The sequence below is a fragment of the Microtus pennsylvanicus genome, chromosome 7, assembly GCF_037038515.1.
Source record: "Microtus pennsylvanicus isolate mMicPen1 chromosome 7, mMicPen1.hap1, whole genome shotgun sequence".
In the NCBI taxonomy this organism is placed as follows: Eukaryota; Metazoa; Chordata; class Mammalia; order Rodentia; family Cricetidae; genus Microtus; species Microtus pennsylvanicus.
In genome coordinates this window covers 980,514-994,169 of record NC_134585.1, presented here as the reverse complement: position 1 = coordinate 994,169, position 13,656 = coordinate 980,514, and the positions used below count along the sequence as shown (strand labels likewise).

Below are 13,656 nucleotides of genomic sequence, written 5' to 3'. Positions count from 1 at the left end.
GTTTTTACAGGTGACGCATGTTCGTGTACCCACAGGATGGGTCCTTGTTGCCAAAAAACTCCAGTAGGACTATGCTGAGAATTATCAACAGTAGCGGCTGACTATAGTCAATATAATGAAATGAGCAGAGGGAAGCTATTTTAAATTAAAGTAATACATTGCCTTGCCTGAGGTGTCAACTTACAGAAAGAGGTTGAGTCTGGATTCCCCTGCAGAATGTCAAAGAGTGGTTTTAAGACTCCCATAGGAATTCCCAGACTGGGCCAGACACAAATGAGGTCTCCAAGCATTTTTGAAAATTATTGAAAGTTTGTAATTTATCTAAGCAAAGAGTAACGTTTTGTGGTTTTACTCCTGTCTGCAACAGCTGATGCCCCAAACACTGATACGGAAACTGTTGTACTTTTTTCAGCGACTATCATCAACCACAGAACTATCAGCCCCTGTATCTGGAAGGTCTTGGAACCTTTTCCCATGATAGTTATTATCCCACTGAGCCTCCTTTTGATATTTTGGGCAAACACCTGGATTTTTCCTGGTCTGACTAACCCTTTACCCGCAGGGCAGTTCCTTCTGCTGTGTTTCTAGTTGTGGTGTGGCTCAGTCCTAGCACACACCTTTTACCAAGAGCTTTCTGCTTAAAATAATATTTTATTTTTGACACAGGGTTTCTCTGTGTAGTTTTTAAGTCTGTCCTGGAACTCCCTCTATAGACCAGGCTGGCCTCAAACTCACAGAGATCCACCTGACTCTGCCTCCCAAGTGTTGGGATTAAAGGCATGAGCCACCAGTGCCCAGCTTTTTTTTCCTTTTTTTTTTCTTTTCAGGACAGGGTTTCTCTGGGCATCTTTGGAGCCTGTCCTGGAACTAGCTCTTGTAGACCAGACTGACCTTGAACTCACAGAGATCCGCCTGCCTCTGCCTCCTGAGTGCTGGGATTTGAGGCATATGCCATCACCATCCAGCTATAGGTGAATTTCTTGCTAGTAGTGTTTGTACCATGTATCTATGTGGTGTCCATAGGGGCAATGAATGTCATGGAACAGGAGTAAGGATGGTTATGAGCCATGCGGGTGCTGGGATCTGAACCTGGGTCCTCTGTAAGAGCAGCAAGTGCTCTCAAGCCCTGAGCCATCTCTTCAGTCCCTGGATCATGTTTTTTAATAAACATAAATCTAAAGTAGACTCAGCCTGTAAATCCTCGAGTCTCCACTGGAGGGAGCACAAGATTCCCAGAGGCAGAGAGGGAGAGGGGACCTTGGGCAGACACAGGACAGATCTGAGATGAGACCCTGTGGATCCCTCCTCTCTGCCTATCCTACAAGCTGGGTTAGATTCTGATAGATGGGAAAGGAGAGAACCTCCTGGGAGGGGACTGAAGGGAGGCAGGAGCTCAGGAGACTGAAGTTCATGTTCTCATCCCACAGTCTCCTGAGTGCAGGGGCCTAGTTGGGCCTTGAGGGGACAGGAATGGAAAGCACCTCTTACTGCTGTCACTCAAGGACCCCACAGGATAATGAAGCAGGCACCACTCACAGGAATAAGAACAGGCCTAGTCCTCCGAACTAGCTAAAAAGACAAGAAATCAACACTAAAGACAGGGAAAAGAGTAACAGCCAGGAGAGCAGCCCTGGTGACTCATAATCCTGGGGACAGGACAAGGCTCTGGCCATCCCAGTGTCCCTGTGATCACAGATGTCAGCTTGTGGTTCTAAGTGATGAAGAGAACAGAGCCAGGAGGGGACAGAGCTGAGGAGTGACCTTGTCACAGCCAACAACGCACTGAGCTCCACCTGGGCACAGCCCTGTTCTCACTCAGCTCCCACAGCCTCATCCTGCCCCACCAGATGCACACAGCATAGTGAACACAGATTCTGGGAGGTTCTCCACGCTGCATTTATTTCCTCCATAAACTCTAGCTCAATCATTTATTTTACGACCACTCAACCTTTGAGATCAAGGACATTAACAATCAAGTTCACATTCAGATTCTTATTTTCAGTGGGGAAGTCAGGGCTGCAGCTCAGGGTAGCATAGAGGAGACAGGATGGAGATGTCCCCTCCTGTCTGCAGGAACAGGAAGGTTGACTGTGTATGGGAACAGGGCAGTGCAGGGACAGGGTCAGGTGTGCAGGATGGGCTGGGCGCCCCAGTTCTTCACACTGAGCCCATGGGATCACAGGGAACATCAGACACTATTGCTGAGAGTGAACTGGGGGCTCTGGATGTCACAGGAGAGACCTGAACACATCGTCTGTCACTCCATCCACACCAGGCAGCTGTCTTCACGCTACAGAACAAGAGTCATGAACAATCACGGTGAAGACAACATCCCAACAACCCACCACTCACTCAAAGGTGATTCTGGGAGTCCCTGAAGCCCAATCATGTCCACTCTGCCCCTCCCCCAAATCAGGTCCCAGAGGGTCACCTTTACAGTCTGGGAGAGACACACCGGAGCTCTGGGCACTGTAAATATCTAGGTTAAAAAAATATATATATACATATATATATATATATATATACACACACATACATACATAGATACATATATATGTATATACATATATATTAATGGAAAGGTAAAAAGAGGGACTCCAGAATATTTTGCTGGTGGAGCTATTATGGATAGCCAGAGCTCCCCAAATACTACAGCTTCACCCCGCTTGTCTCAGGGACAATCCTGCCCACTGCTCTTACCTGAAGCTTGAGCATAGTATCCTTTTTTTCCACCTGTGAAAAGAAAAGCTGTGAGAGACCAGGGAAGTCCCTGACCCTAGGAAGTTTCCAGAACTGACAGCAGACCCAGGTTAGAGACAGCAGCAATGAGGGGTGTGGGTGTGTTTCCCATTAATGAGGCAGAGACTCTTCTAAAGGGAGCTGAGAGAGAACTCAGACCCTGCCCTTTCCTACCTGTGCTTCTCCTCCTCTTCCTCACAACAGCCACCACAGCCAACACAGCTCCAAGGAGAACCAGACCAGCAATGACTGCCATGATGGGAACCGTGGACTGAGGAGGCTCTGGGAAGGGAAGGACAGGAAGGGAAGGTGAGGGTCATGACCCCAGCTCTCAGCCCTGACCCTGCTCAGGGTCTGCAGAAGGCTCCAGCTTTCCCTGACCCCAGCTCTGCACCCACTCCCTCCTTACCCCATCTCAGGGTCAGGGGCTCAGGCAGCCCCTCATGGTGCACATGGCATGTGTATTTGTGCTCCTCCCCAGAAGGCACCACCAGTGATGCCCACTTCTGGAAGGTTCCATCTCCAGAAGGTCTGGTCTCCACCAGCTCCATGTCCTGAGTCTGTTCCTCCTCCTCCCTCTGCCACCTCAGGTCGATAAAGGCAGGATAGAAGCCCAGGGCCCAGCACCTCAGGGTGACATCACCTTTAGGTCCAGGATGATGGGTCACATGTGCCTTTGGGGGATCTGTGTGGAAGATTCAAGAAATCTCACAATGAACAAGATAAACTGAAACCTGTAAAGACAAAGTTAAATCAATGATGACACTGAACTATGTGACTGTTTGAACACTTCTGTCATCACACAGTGACCTGCAGGTAGAGCTGGTCCCCTCATCACAGAACTGCACATTTCCCTGGGAGGAACTAGGGGGGAATCTACATGAGCTGGCAGGTCGACATGGTCTTCTTATGTGATGTTCTATAGCATAAGCTAGGTAGTAAAATAATGAAGGAATGGGAAATAATTAATTCATATGTATGATAAATCATATCAAAATAAGAAATTTGGGGCATGCACTACATGACGGTGCCACCATTGAGGCACAGCCACTGTGGCCATCTTGCTGTCCAGCATTAACTGTCCATCCGAGTGAACAGACATCACCAAAGTGAGCAGCACAAACAAATGTGGTGAATCTTTGACTCTCAGCCAGAGGAAATGACTCTCCAATCCCTTATTCCTGGGGGACAAGATAGCAGGTATGGTCACCCAGGATCCCTGAAGTGTGCTGTGGAGCCCAGTGCAGCACTAACTGGGACACAGTAGTGCTCACAGGGTGTGTGGATCTTCCCTGTCACTCCAGTCTGGGAGTTGCTGAAGATCTGTCTCTGAGAGAGTTCAATTCCTAATCCACTAGGGCAACACTGTAACTTGTTGGGTCAGAGGGAGAGCAGGAGGGTTCCAGATGGCTAATTCTGGCAGACAATTATTCTAAGATTACAGGCATCTTTCTCGTTTAAAGGGAACAATGACTTGCTCCAAAGTTACGGAGAAACCCTGTCTTGAAATACCAAAAAAACCCAAAAAACAAAAATAAACAAACCTGTAACAAACAACAAAAACCAAACAAACAAAAAAAGACAACAGCAACAACAACAAAGAACCCCACCGATTTAACTTGTCTAATTATCCAGAGTGTCAGTCTTCCATGACACCTGTGGAGACTGATACACAAGATAACAAAAGGGAGGGGAGAGAAGGAATACCATTCCAGTGAGGAAGAAAAACTCACTAAAAGAAAAATGACAACATCAATAATAATATCAACAATAATTAATAATAATAATAAAGAAGAGAAAAAAAAAAACCTCCACAATTTAGTATTTGTCCAGGGCAAAGCCTAAGTTTCCACATGAACCATTCTAGCAAGAGATAGAATTGGGGTGTGGGATGGATGCAAACCTCACACACAGGAATCTGGGAGAATATATTTTTTGGAATATTCTAGAAACTGGGGGAAGAAACTTAAAATACGGGAATCCATGTCTCCCATCAGGGAAAGGAGACTCCGGTCCTGGCGTGTAAGGGCTGGCACACTCAGATGACAGGACTCGGTGTCCACACACACTGGGTGTGGGCAGAGATCCCGGCCTGGGAGAGGCCATGGCTGACAGGGGCTGCAGACTGAAGGAGCCACTGTTGGTGATGTCGGGATCCTCTCTCCTCCCTCCTGAGACAGATGTGGAACTGTCCAGGGGGAAGGCTGAGCCCTGGGAGGTCAGTGCAGTCCCTGCCATGCTGGATCAGGAGACCCAGGACCCTGTCTGCCCTCAGAGACAGGGGCATGACCCCGTGAGGGTTTCTTCTTCCTCAGGACTGAGCCCAGCCCGAGGGCAGAGGGAGGAGTTGCCCGCGGTCCCGCACCTGTGCGCAGCAGCGCGTCCTTCCCGTTCTCCAGGTATCTGCGCAGAGAATGCACGCACTCGCCCTCCAGGTAAGCCTTGTCTCTCTCTGCACCACCATCCTGCTCCCACTTGCGCTGGGTGATCTGCGCCGCCGCGTCCGCCGCCGCCCATGTCTTCAGGTCGTCGTTCAGGGCAAGGTAATCGCGGCCGTCGTAGGCGAACTGTTCATACCCGCGGAGGAGGCGCCCGTCCGACCCCAAGTCACAGCCGTACATCACCTGGATGGTGTGAGAGCCTGCGGGGACCCCGCGGTCAGCCCCGCCCACTCGCCCCGCCCACCCGCGGACTTTAAACCGAAAGGGAAACCGGGTCCGGTCCCCGCTCTCCTTCCGAACCTCGGACCTGGGATCCGGGGCGACTCCGGCCCGTGCGTGGGGACGCGGAGGGGTCGTGACCTCCGTCCGCGGTCACTCACCGCCCTCGCTCTGGTTGTAGTAGCCGAGCAGGGTCCTCAGGCTCACTCGGAGAGTCTGCTCTTGTTTTTTAGCGATCTGTGTGCTCCTCTCCCAATACTCCGGCCCCTCCTGCTCCACCCACGGCGCCCGCGGCTCATATTTCGGAGTCTCCGCGTCGCTGTCGTAGCGCACGAACTGCGTGTCGTCCACGTAGCCAACAGAGATGAACCGGGGCTCCCCGAGGCCGGGCCGGGACACGGCGGTGTAGACATACCGCAGCGAGTGCGAGCCTGGGGGCGGCGAGCGGTGAGACCCCGACCCTGCTGCCGGGACCCCGGGCAGGAGCGCGGGCCGGGAGGGGAGCAGGGCGCGGGGCTCGGAACGCTGGTGGAGAAGGGGCGGGAGGGTCCGGCTGGGCCACGCGGGGACGTGGCTTCCCCGGTGCCGCCCCCGCCCTCCCCGCGGAGCCCGTTTCCCTCCCGACCCCGCACTCACCCGCGCGGGTCTGGGTCGGAGCCAGGGCGGCCGCCAGCAGCAGGAGCAGTGTGCGCGGCGCCATCGACGCCATCTTGGACGTGAGGCGCTTCCGAGTTCCTCAGTCTGCGGCGACGCTGGTTGGTTCCCCGGGATCTAGCCACCCAATGGGGATGAGAACCGCCGAGTTGTCATCAGTGTCCGGGCAGAAGGACCTGACCCAGGTTAGGAGCTGGAAAAGTGAAACTGGAGACAGGGGAATCCCCAGCCCTGTGCTTCCCCACCCAGACCTCACCCTCCTGGGGACTAAGATTTTGTCTGAGCCCTGTGCTTCGGGATGGAGCGCTGTGTGTCATGGTGTCTCTGAGCCGCCTAAGGACAACTGCTCCTCAGCTTAGTCAGGGTGAAACCTAAGAGCATGAAGTTTCTAGAGAAAATACACACAGTCCTTAAAATGAATGTTCACGGAAACAGGTGCTGTCGGAGTCCTGGAGGGTGCGGGGCTGCTGTGGACATCGGCATCGGGAGGTGACTGGAGTTTTTACTGCTCTGATTAAGCACTTTTGACACACTGTGTCATATGTGACTCTCCCTGCAGGAAGGAGGCCCTGCTCACCTCTGCTTTCACTTTCTACTTCAGTTGTGTGTGGCTGGGATTTTAAGACATCAAGTAAAAATTCAGGGAAACAAAAACTGTATAAATACAATTTTTTCTCCAAACTATTGAACATAGATGAAACCTCAAATACCAGTGTCTACCTCTGCCATAAGAATCACTCTCTGTCCAGGAACTTAGAAGCCAACTGTTATCAGATCCAGGGTCCCAAAGTCTGGGACAATCATCTCCCTCATCTCATCAGCTCATAAAGAGTGAAGGCCAGATAGATAGATAGATAGATAGATAGATAGATAGATAGGGTCATAGGTTATGTAACTTCTACCACACGGTCATTATTATTCTCTTTATTATTAGTTCCAGATCCTCTCTGACTGTGGTTTATTCATTAAAGCAGCTGCACCATGGAAGTGTGTGCACACACGGAAACGTGGAGTGTAGACAGGGTCAGTGCCCTGCTGTATTTGGTCTCCATAGGGTTCTCTTCCCATGGAGAAGGGGTCTACTGTGCTGATATATTTACCTAGGTCCACACGGACAATCTCAGGACTATGGAATGAAGATCCGTGTAAACACAAGCACCTGGAGCCACAGACGAGTCTGAGTATAAGCACCAGGCTGTGAAGACACGATCCTGAGTGAAGAGGCAAGGTCTCTATTTACAGGTGAGATTCCTGAGGGTCAGGCTTGGCAGTAGGAGCTGCTCACTGCAGGTGAACACAGGAGCCTGGTCTCTGTGGGAGTCTGTGTGGTGCTTGCAGACCAGCACCTCTGCTTTGAAGAGAAGCATCTGTCCACTGCATCCCTGTTGACTGAGGTTTTCTGCCCTACCCTGTCCTTGTCCTGCCCAGTTCCTGCAGTTGTTAAGTCCCACAGAAATCACACAGAGGTCTACATTAGTTATAAACTGATTGGCCCATTAGTTCAGGCTTCTTATTAACTCTTACAACTTATATTAGCCCATTATTCTTGTCTATGTTAGCCATATGGCTCAGTGCCTTTTTCAGTGAGGTAATCACATCTTGCTACTTCTGTGACTGGGCAAGGACTGCAGAGGAATGGGCTTCCTCCTTCCCAGAATTCTCCTGTTCTCCTTGACCCGCCTCTACTTCCTGACTGGTTGTCTTGCCTATACTTCGTGCCTGGCTAGTGGCCAGTCAGCATTTATTTAAAATATAATTGACAGAATACCGACCATTCTCCCACACCACTTCCCCCTCTTTTTTTTTTTAAACAAAGGAAAATATCCATAGTCCATTTGTTGGGAATGTGGGCATAGTTTTTCAGGCTACTTCATGCTGGTTGGGGATGCTGATAATCTTATGGGGACCTATAGAAAATTTAGAATTATGATCAAGTCCTGACTGGAGTATCATGTGAGGCTTGATCATTTCAGGCAGCATCTTGAATCTGATGTAGAACTCTGACATCTGGGCCATCTGTTCCTACTAGGGATTTATTAGGTGGTCTTCCTTGATCAAACTGATTTTTCTTAACTCAGAATGAATCCACAGCCTCTCATTTCCTGTGAAAACAAAAGCAAATCCTCTTCTCCAAAGTAACATATACTTAGACTTCAATTTTGAAGTCAAGGTATTTTTAAAACATCTATCTTGGGTTATTTCAGCAGCATTTATAAGCAAATATCTTTTAGCAGCCGTTGCTCCTTCCTCAGCATTCAAACAATTCAAAAAGAACATAATAACATACAGCATTCAGATTCTGTATATTTTTCATCTTTATGCGGCTTTATTTTAACATCTATTACTTTTATTTTTAATTTTTGGCTTTTTGAGACAGAATTTTTCTGTGTATCTTTATACTGAAATTTACCCTGTAGACCAGGCTGTCCTTGAACTCATAGAGCTCTGCCTGCCTCTGTCTTCCAGTGCTGGGATTAAAGGTGTGTGCCACCACCGCCCACGCCCAGCTAAAAAATACGTTTTTAAAAATGCTCTATCATGTCTCTCTCCCTCTCCTACCCATCTAGAGTGTGAGTCCCAGGGGCTGAGGGCACAGGGCTGTTTAGTCAACATTATAATTCCAGCCAAAGAAGCCTGAGCTGGAGCAGGACAGGGACTGATGACTGAAAGAGACTGTGCTGAAATGGTAATTTGCAAAGCAGCATAAAATAAAAAATACAAAGATTTCATTTTATAGACCTACTGTGCACCGTGGATCACAGCCTCATTAAAGGCAGAAGACACTGTGGGTATTCATCTTTGCACATGAACCATGTGTTAGTCTTTTTATTGTTGTTGTTGTTTGTTTTTTAATAGACTTTTATTGATATTTTTTGAGCTCTACAGTTTTCTCTGCTCCCCTCCCTGCCTCTCCCCTCCCACCTTCAATCCTCTCCCAAACCCCCCTTCTCCCAATTTTCTCAGGAGATCTTATCTTTTTCTACTTTCTACTTCCCATGTAGATTAGCTCTATGTAAGTCTCTCTTAGTGTCTGCATTCTTGTGTAAGTTCTCTGGGATTGTGGTTTGTAGGCTGGCTTTCTTTGCTTTATGTTTAAAAACCACCTATGAGTGAGTACATGTGATAATTGTCTTTCTGTGTCTGGGTTACCTCACTCAAAATAATGTTTTCTAGCTCCATCCATTTCCTGCAAAATTCAAGCTGTCATTATTTTTTTCTGCTGTGTAGTACTCCATTGTGAAAATGTACCACATTTTTCTTATCCATTCTCCGATCGAGGGGCATTTAGGTGGTTTCTAGGTTCTGGCTATGACAAACAAAGCTGCTATGAACATAGTTGAACACATGTCCTTTTGACACAATTGAGCATCTTTTGGATATATACTCAAAAGTGGTATTATTGGATCTTGAGGAAGGTTGTTTCTTAATTTTCTGAGAAATCGCCACACTGACATCCAAAGGGATTGTACCAGCTTGCATTCCCACCAGCAATGCAGAAGTGTTCCTTTTTCCCCACAACCTCTCCAGCATAAATTGTCATCAGTGTTTTTGATCTTGGCCATTCTTACAGGTGTAAGATGTAATCTCAGAATTGTTTTGATTTGCATTTCTCTGATGACTAAAGATGTTGAACATTTCCTTAAGTGTCTTTCAGCCATTTTTAGATTCCTCTGTTGAGAGTTCTCTGTTTAGGTCTGTACTCCATTTTTTTTTTATTGGATTATGTGATCTTTTGGTGTCCAATTTCTTGAGTTCTTTGTATATTTTGGAGATCAGACCTCTGTCTGATATGGGGTTAGTGTGAAGATCTTTTCCCATTCTGTAGGCTGTTGTTTTGTCTTGTTGACCGTGTCCTTTGTTTTCCAGAAGCTTTTCAGTTTCAGGAGGTCCTATTTATTAATTGTTTCTCTCGGTGTCTTTCCTTCTGGGGTTATATTTAGGAAGTGGTTCCCTGTGCCATGCGTTCAAGTGTACTTCCCACTTTCTCTTCTGAAGGTTCAGTGTGGATGGCTTTATGTTGAGGTTTTTGATCCATTTGGACTTGAGTTTTGTGCATGGTGATAGATATGGGTCTATTTTCATTCTTCTACATGTTGATATCCAGTTATGCCAGCACCACTTGTTAAATATGCTTTCTTTTTTCCATTTGATATTTTTTTGCTTCTTTATCAAAGATCAGGGGTTTGAAGATGTGTGGATTGATATTCGGTTCCATTGGTCCTCCTATCTTATGCCTATACCAGGCTGTTTTCAGTACTGTAGCTCTGTAGTAGAGTTTGAAGTCAGGGACTGTGATGCCTCCAGAAGTTCTTTTATTGCCCAGGATTGTTTTGGCTATTCTGGGTTTTTTGCTTTTCCATATGAAATTGAGTACCATCCTTTCGAGGTCTTTGAAGAATTTTGCTGGGATTTTGATGGGCATTGTGTTGAAGCGTTTGTATCTCTTAAAAGTGCTTTTTTTCTATTTCAGTTTAATTTTCTCTAACTTGGATTGTTGCGTGGCAGAGAGGCTTATCCAGTGCAGAAACTTTTCAGTTACATCATCTCAGCGAGGTGTTTCTTCATTTCCCTGACTACCAAGGATGTTGTGTGTCTTTTCATATCTCTATGGTTTTCTTCTCTCCCTTCCCCCCCCCCCCCCCCCGTGTGTGTGGTTTTCTGAATGTTCAATGCTCAAAGGAACATTTAGTTGAAAAACAAAAAGCAAAATTTGGTCCCAAGTCCCACCCTCGCTTAGGAGTCCTCAAGACAGGAAGCTAAGAATGAGGTGTGGCTGACTGTTGAGGTCAACTCCTTCCGCCTTCCTCTACCAAGAACACAGAGTAACCGCTCCTCTTACCTCCCTCCCTTTTTAATCTCGGGGTCTCTTTACCTCTATACCCACCAGGGTAATCTAACATTGGGCAACCACTCACCCTGTGGTATCAGATGCCCTGAGTCCTGTAGCCCTGGGGGTCGCTCCTCCCTACTCCCCGCCAGGATTGGCTTGACCTCATCTGCACTGGGTGTGTGATACGTGGCCCCAGAAGACCAGGGGCTTCTGCTCAGGAGACCTGCCTAGATGTGCAGAAGTCACCAGACTGAACCCATCACACCCCAAATCTTGGCAATCCCAGAGTGAAGTCAGTTTCTCACACTCCAGGCTTCAGCGAGCTCCTTTGTAACCCACACTACACTCTACCTACTGTGCGCCACTTCGAGGGTCACCTCTGGTTCAGGGACACTGGCCTTGCAGGCATTCTGGTCAGAAAATGGCCAGGAGCTGGCAGGGCAGCTTTTTTGAATTTATATTACAGTTTAGTGCGGGTATGCCAATGCATGCCTGTGTAGGTCCCAGGACCAATTAATCGCAAGTCAGTTCCCTTCCTCCATTGCCTGGAGGCCTGGAACGGAATCCTGGTCTCAGGCTTGGAGGCCAGCACCTACGCCCGCCGAGCCATCTTGTCTGGCATGCTATATCGTTTTTAAGCTGCTGACTGCTTAGTACTTCTCTGATTCATTTTTAAAATTCAAATTGGATAGTTTTTTGGTTTTTTACAATACGCTGCTAATGTTTCAGCAGCAAGCTGGAGAGTCTTACTTCCCCTTTTCGGAGGCAGACATCCGCCAACACTCAGGCCCCTCACGTCCGGTAGCGTGACGTCAGGTAGCTCTGCCTGCATTAGGTCCAGGCTGTCTCAATCTCACCTCGTAGCTCCCAGGTTTGGTGACTGCAGAATGCAGCCCGTGGGAAAGGAGGCCTCTGTAGACCACAGTTTCCTGGAAGGGTTCTGTCTCCTCCGTGGAGCAGACTGGATGTCGGCCCAGACTCCATTCTAGGTGAAGGACTAGGATGCCAGGACCAGCCTCCTCTGGTCCTGGGAAAGTAGAGATTTTTGACCCATGGCTTCTGTACAGACCAACCTCGTCACCCTGTGCTACCTCTCAGTGCCAGAGATGGTGGGGTGGTGTTGTTATCGGCTTGTTTTTGTTTGTGTGTGTGTGTGTGTGTGTGTGTGTGTGTGTATACGATGCTAAATGTACTTCCTGGGTTCTTCTTAAGCCTTCTTCCCCTGCCCATGCCTCCTTCACCACGCAGCTTGTTCTGGATGTTTAAACGACAGTTTAGGAAGGCACGCGTCTCCTTTTCATAGGGCTGTCAGTTCTCTTTCAGCCTCTAGCTGTCTCTTGTCCTCCACTTTTCTGGGTCAGTAGCAGCAGCACCCCAGCCTCTCAGGTTCAAAAAACTCCCTGCACCTCTCAGCGGGGCTCGGCTGATTTCCCAAACTGTCTCTTCCGCCACAGGACAAGGGTGTAGGGGTTTGTTGAGGTCCTCGGGGTTGGCACTTCCGCAAGCCGGAGTCTTCCCCGCCCCACTCGCTCAGATTCAGATCTGGAGAAAGGCTCGGTTTAAGAGTCGGGAGGCTGATGCGCATAGTCACTAGGGATCAAGTTACATTTCTCCAGACAAGCGCTTCAGATTTCTTTTGCTCTCTGCTCTTGGGGTTTTAGAGACTGCAAGACAGACAAATACAGGTTTGTATGTGAGAATTGTTTGCAGAAGCAGCCACTCGTGGGTCCCCTCAGGTACAGCAGCAGACGCTGGGCAGATTGGAAACTCCACAATCAGCGAACGCAGACCCAAGCGTCCCCAGCACATCCTACATTCAGCTAATTGCAGAACAAGCCAGCGCACCAGGCAGACGAACAACTCAATTCCACCTCAGTACCCTATTCTGGGGGGGGGGGGGGGGGGGGAGTCTTGATCCGTCTAGAAAATGTCAAGAACATCTTTTTGCAAATTTCAGAAAAGTGGAAATGTTGAAGATGAAATAACGAAACTGAAGGAGGGTGGAAGGAGAGAAAGAAAATTACAGAAGAACCGGAGTGATGGCTCAGCGGTTAAGAACGAACACAACACTTCTGGCGACTTCAGCTGGCCGCTCACATGCGCGCACACAATTAAAAATAACACAAATAATTTAAAAAGAAAAGAATATTACAGATGGGCATCTCCCCAGATTGCAGACACAATCTCTTTTGAGAGCGTATTTGGAGGTTCTAGCTGAAAAGCGTATCTCGGTCCTCCTCTATTGGGGGAAGGTAGACTGAGAGCGCAGCTTCTGGAGGGATGTGGAGCTAGGAAGAAGGAAGAGGACCCCCGGCCCCCCGCTCCCCACATAGCCTTCTAGATCAGCCGAATCAACCAACCCTGGTGATCAGTGGGATGGCATGTCGCAGCCAGCTCTTGCATCCACACAAAAACTTTCTTAAATAAAACATTTTAAAAATTTAAAAAAGAGTTGTGTGTGTGCGTGCTATGGCACACGTGTGGAGGACTGAGACCAACCTCGTGGAACCAGCTATCCCGTCACCCTCCCGTGGATTCTGAACTTGTAGGGTAAAGCCCTTAACAAATTTAGTTTCTGCAGTCAATATAAAACCAACCAAACAAAAGCATGGTAAAACAAGTCACCCAACACACCTAAAATGAAGTGCGTGTAAGCAGCAAATACATTTTTACATCTTTCCAAAAAATATATTTTTTAAGATTTATTTTGATATTTTGTATTTATAAGCGTTTTGCTTGTAGGTATTTTGTACACTGTGTGCATGCTTGGAG

The 13,656-nt window shown here is 48.1% G+C and overlaps 1 protein-coding gene and 1 long non-coding RNA gene across 7 annotated transcripts in view; one reads left to right on the top strand and one right to left on the bottom strand.

Annotated features, from left to right (window-relative positions):
* LOC142854135 (H-2 class I histocompatibility antigen, L-D alpha chain-like) overlaps positions 1–6,163 on the bottom strand; it is a 142,791-nt gene extending 136,628 nt beyond the window's left edge. For 2 of the 6 annotated variants that reach the window (XM_075979260.1, XM_075979274.1), the window contains exons 1-4: positions 6,036–6,163; positions 5,561–5,830; positions 5,105–5,380; positions 3,149–3,424 (exon numbers count right to left, since the gene is read on the bottom strand). In XM_075979260.1, coding sequence (XP_075835375.1) covers positions 3,149–3,424; positions 5,105–5,380; positions 5,561–5,830; positions 6,036–6,108 — 895 coding nt within the window. In that variant the 5' untranslated portion in view covers positions 6,109–6,163. Of the gene's footprint in view, positions 1–1,914; positions 2,291–2,431; positions 2,480–2,700; positions 2,734–2,913; positions 3,022–3,148; positions 3,425–5,104; positions 5,381–5,560; positions 5,831–6,035 lie in introns of those variants that run through there. The other 4 variants (XM_075979270.1, XM_075979276.1, XM_075979261.1 and 1 more) reach the window with 4 other exon arrangements.
* A 91-nt stretch (positions 6,164–6,254) lies between these two features.
* Positions 6,255–13,342, top strand: LOC142854146 (uncharacterized). Its single transcript, XR_012911296.1, has 3 exons — positions 6,255–6,542; positions 7,158–7,295; positions 12,621–13,342. It is a non-coding gene; the product is annotated as an uncharacterized LOC142854146 (long non-coding RNA).
* Positions 13,343–13,656: the final 314 nt, after the last annotated feature.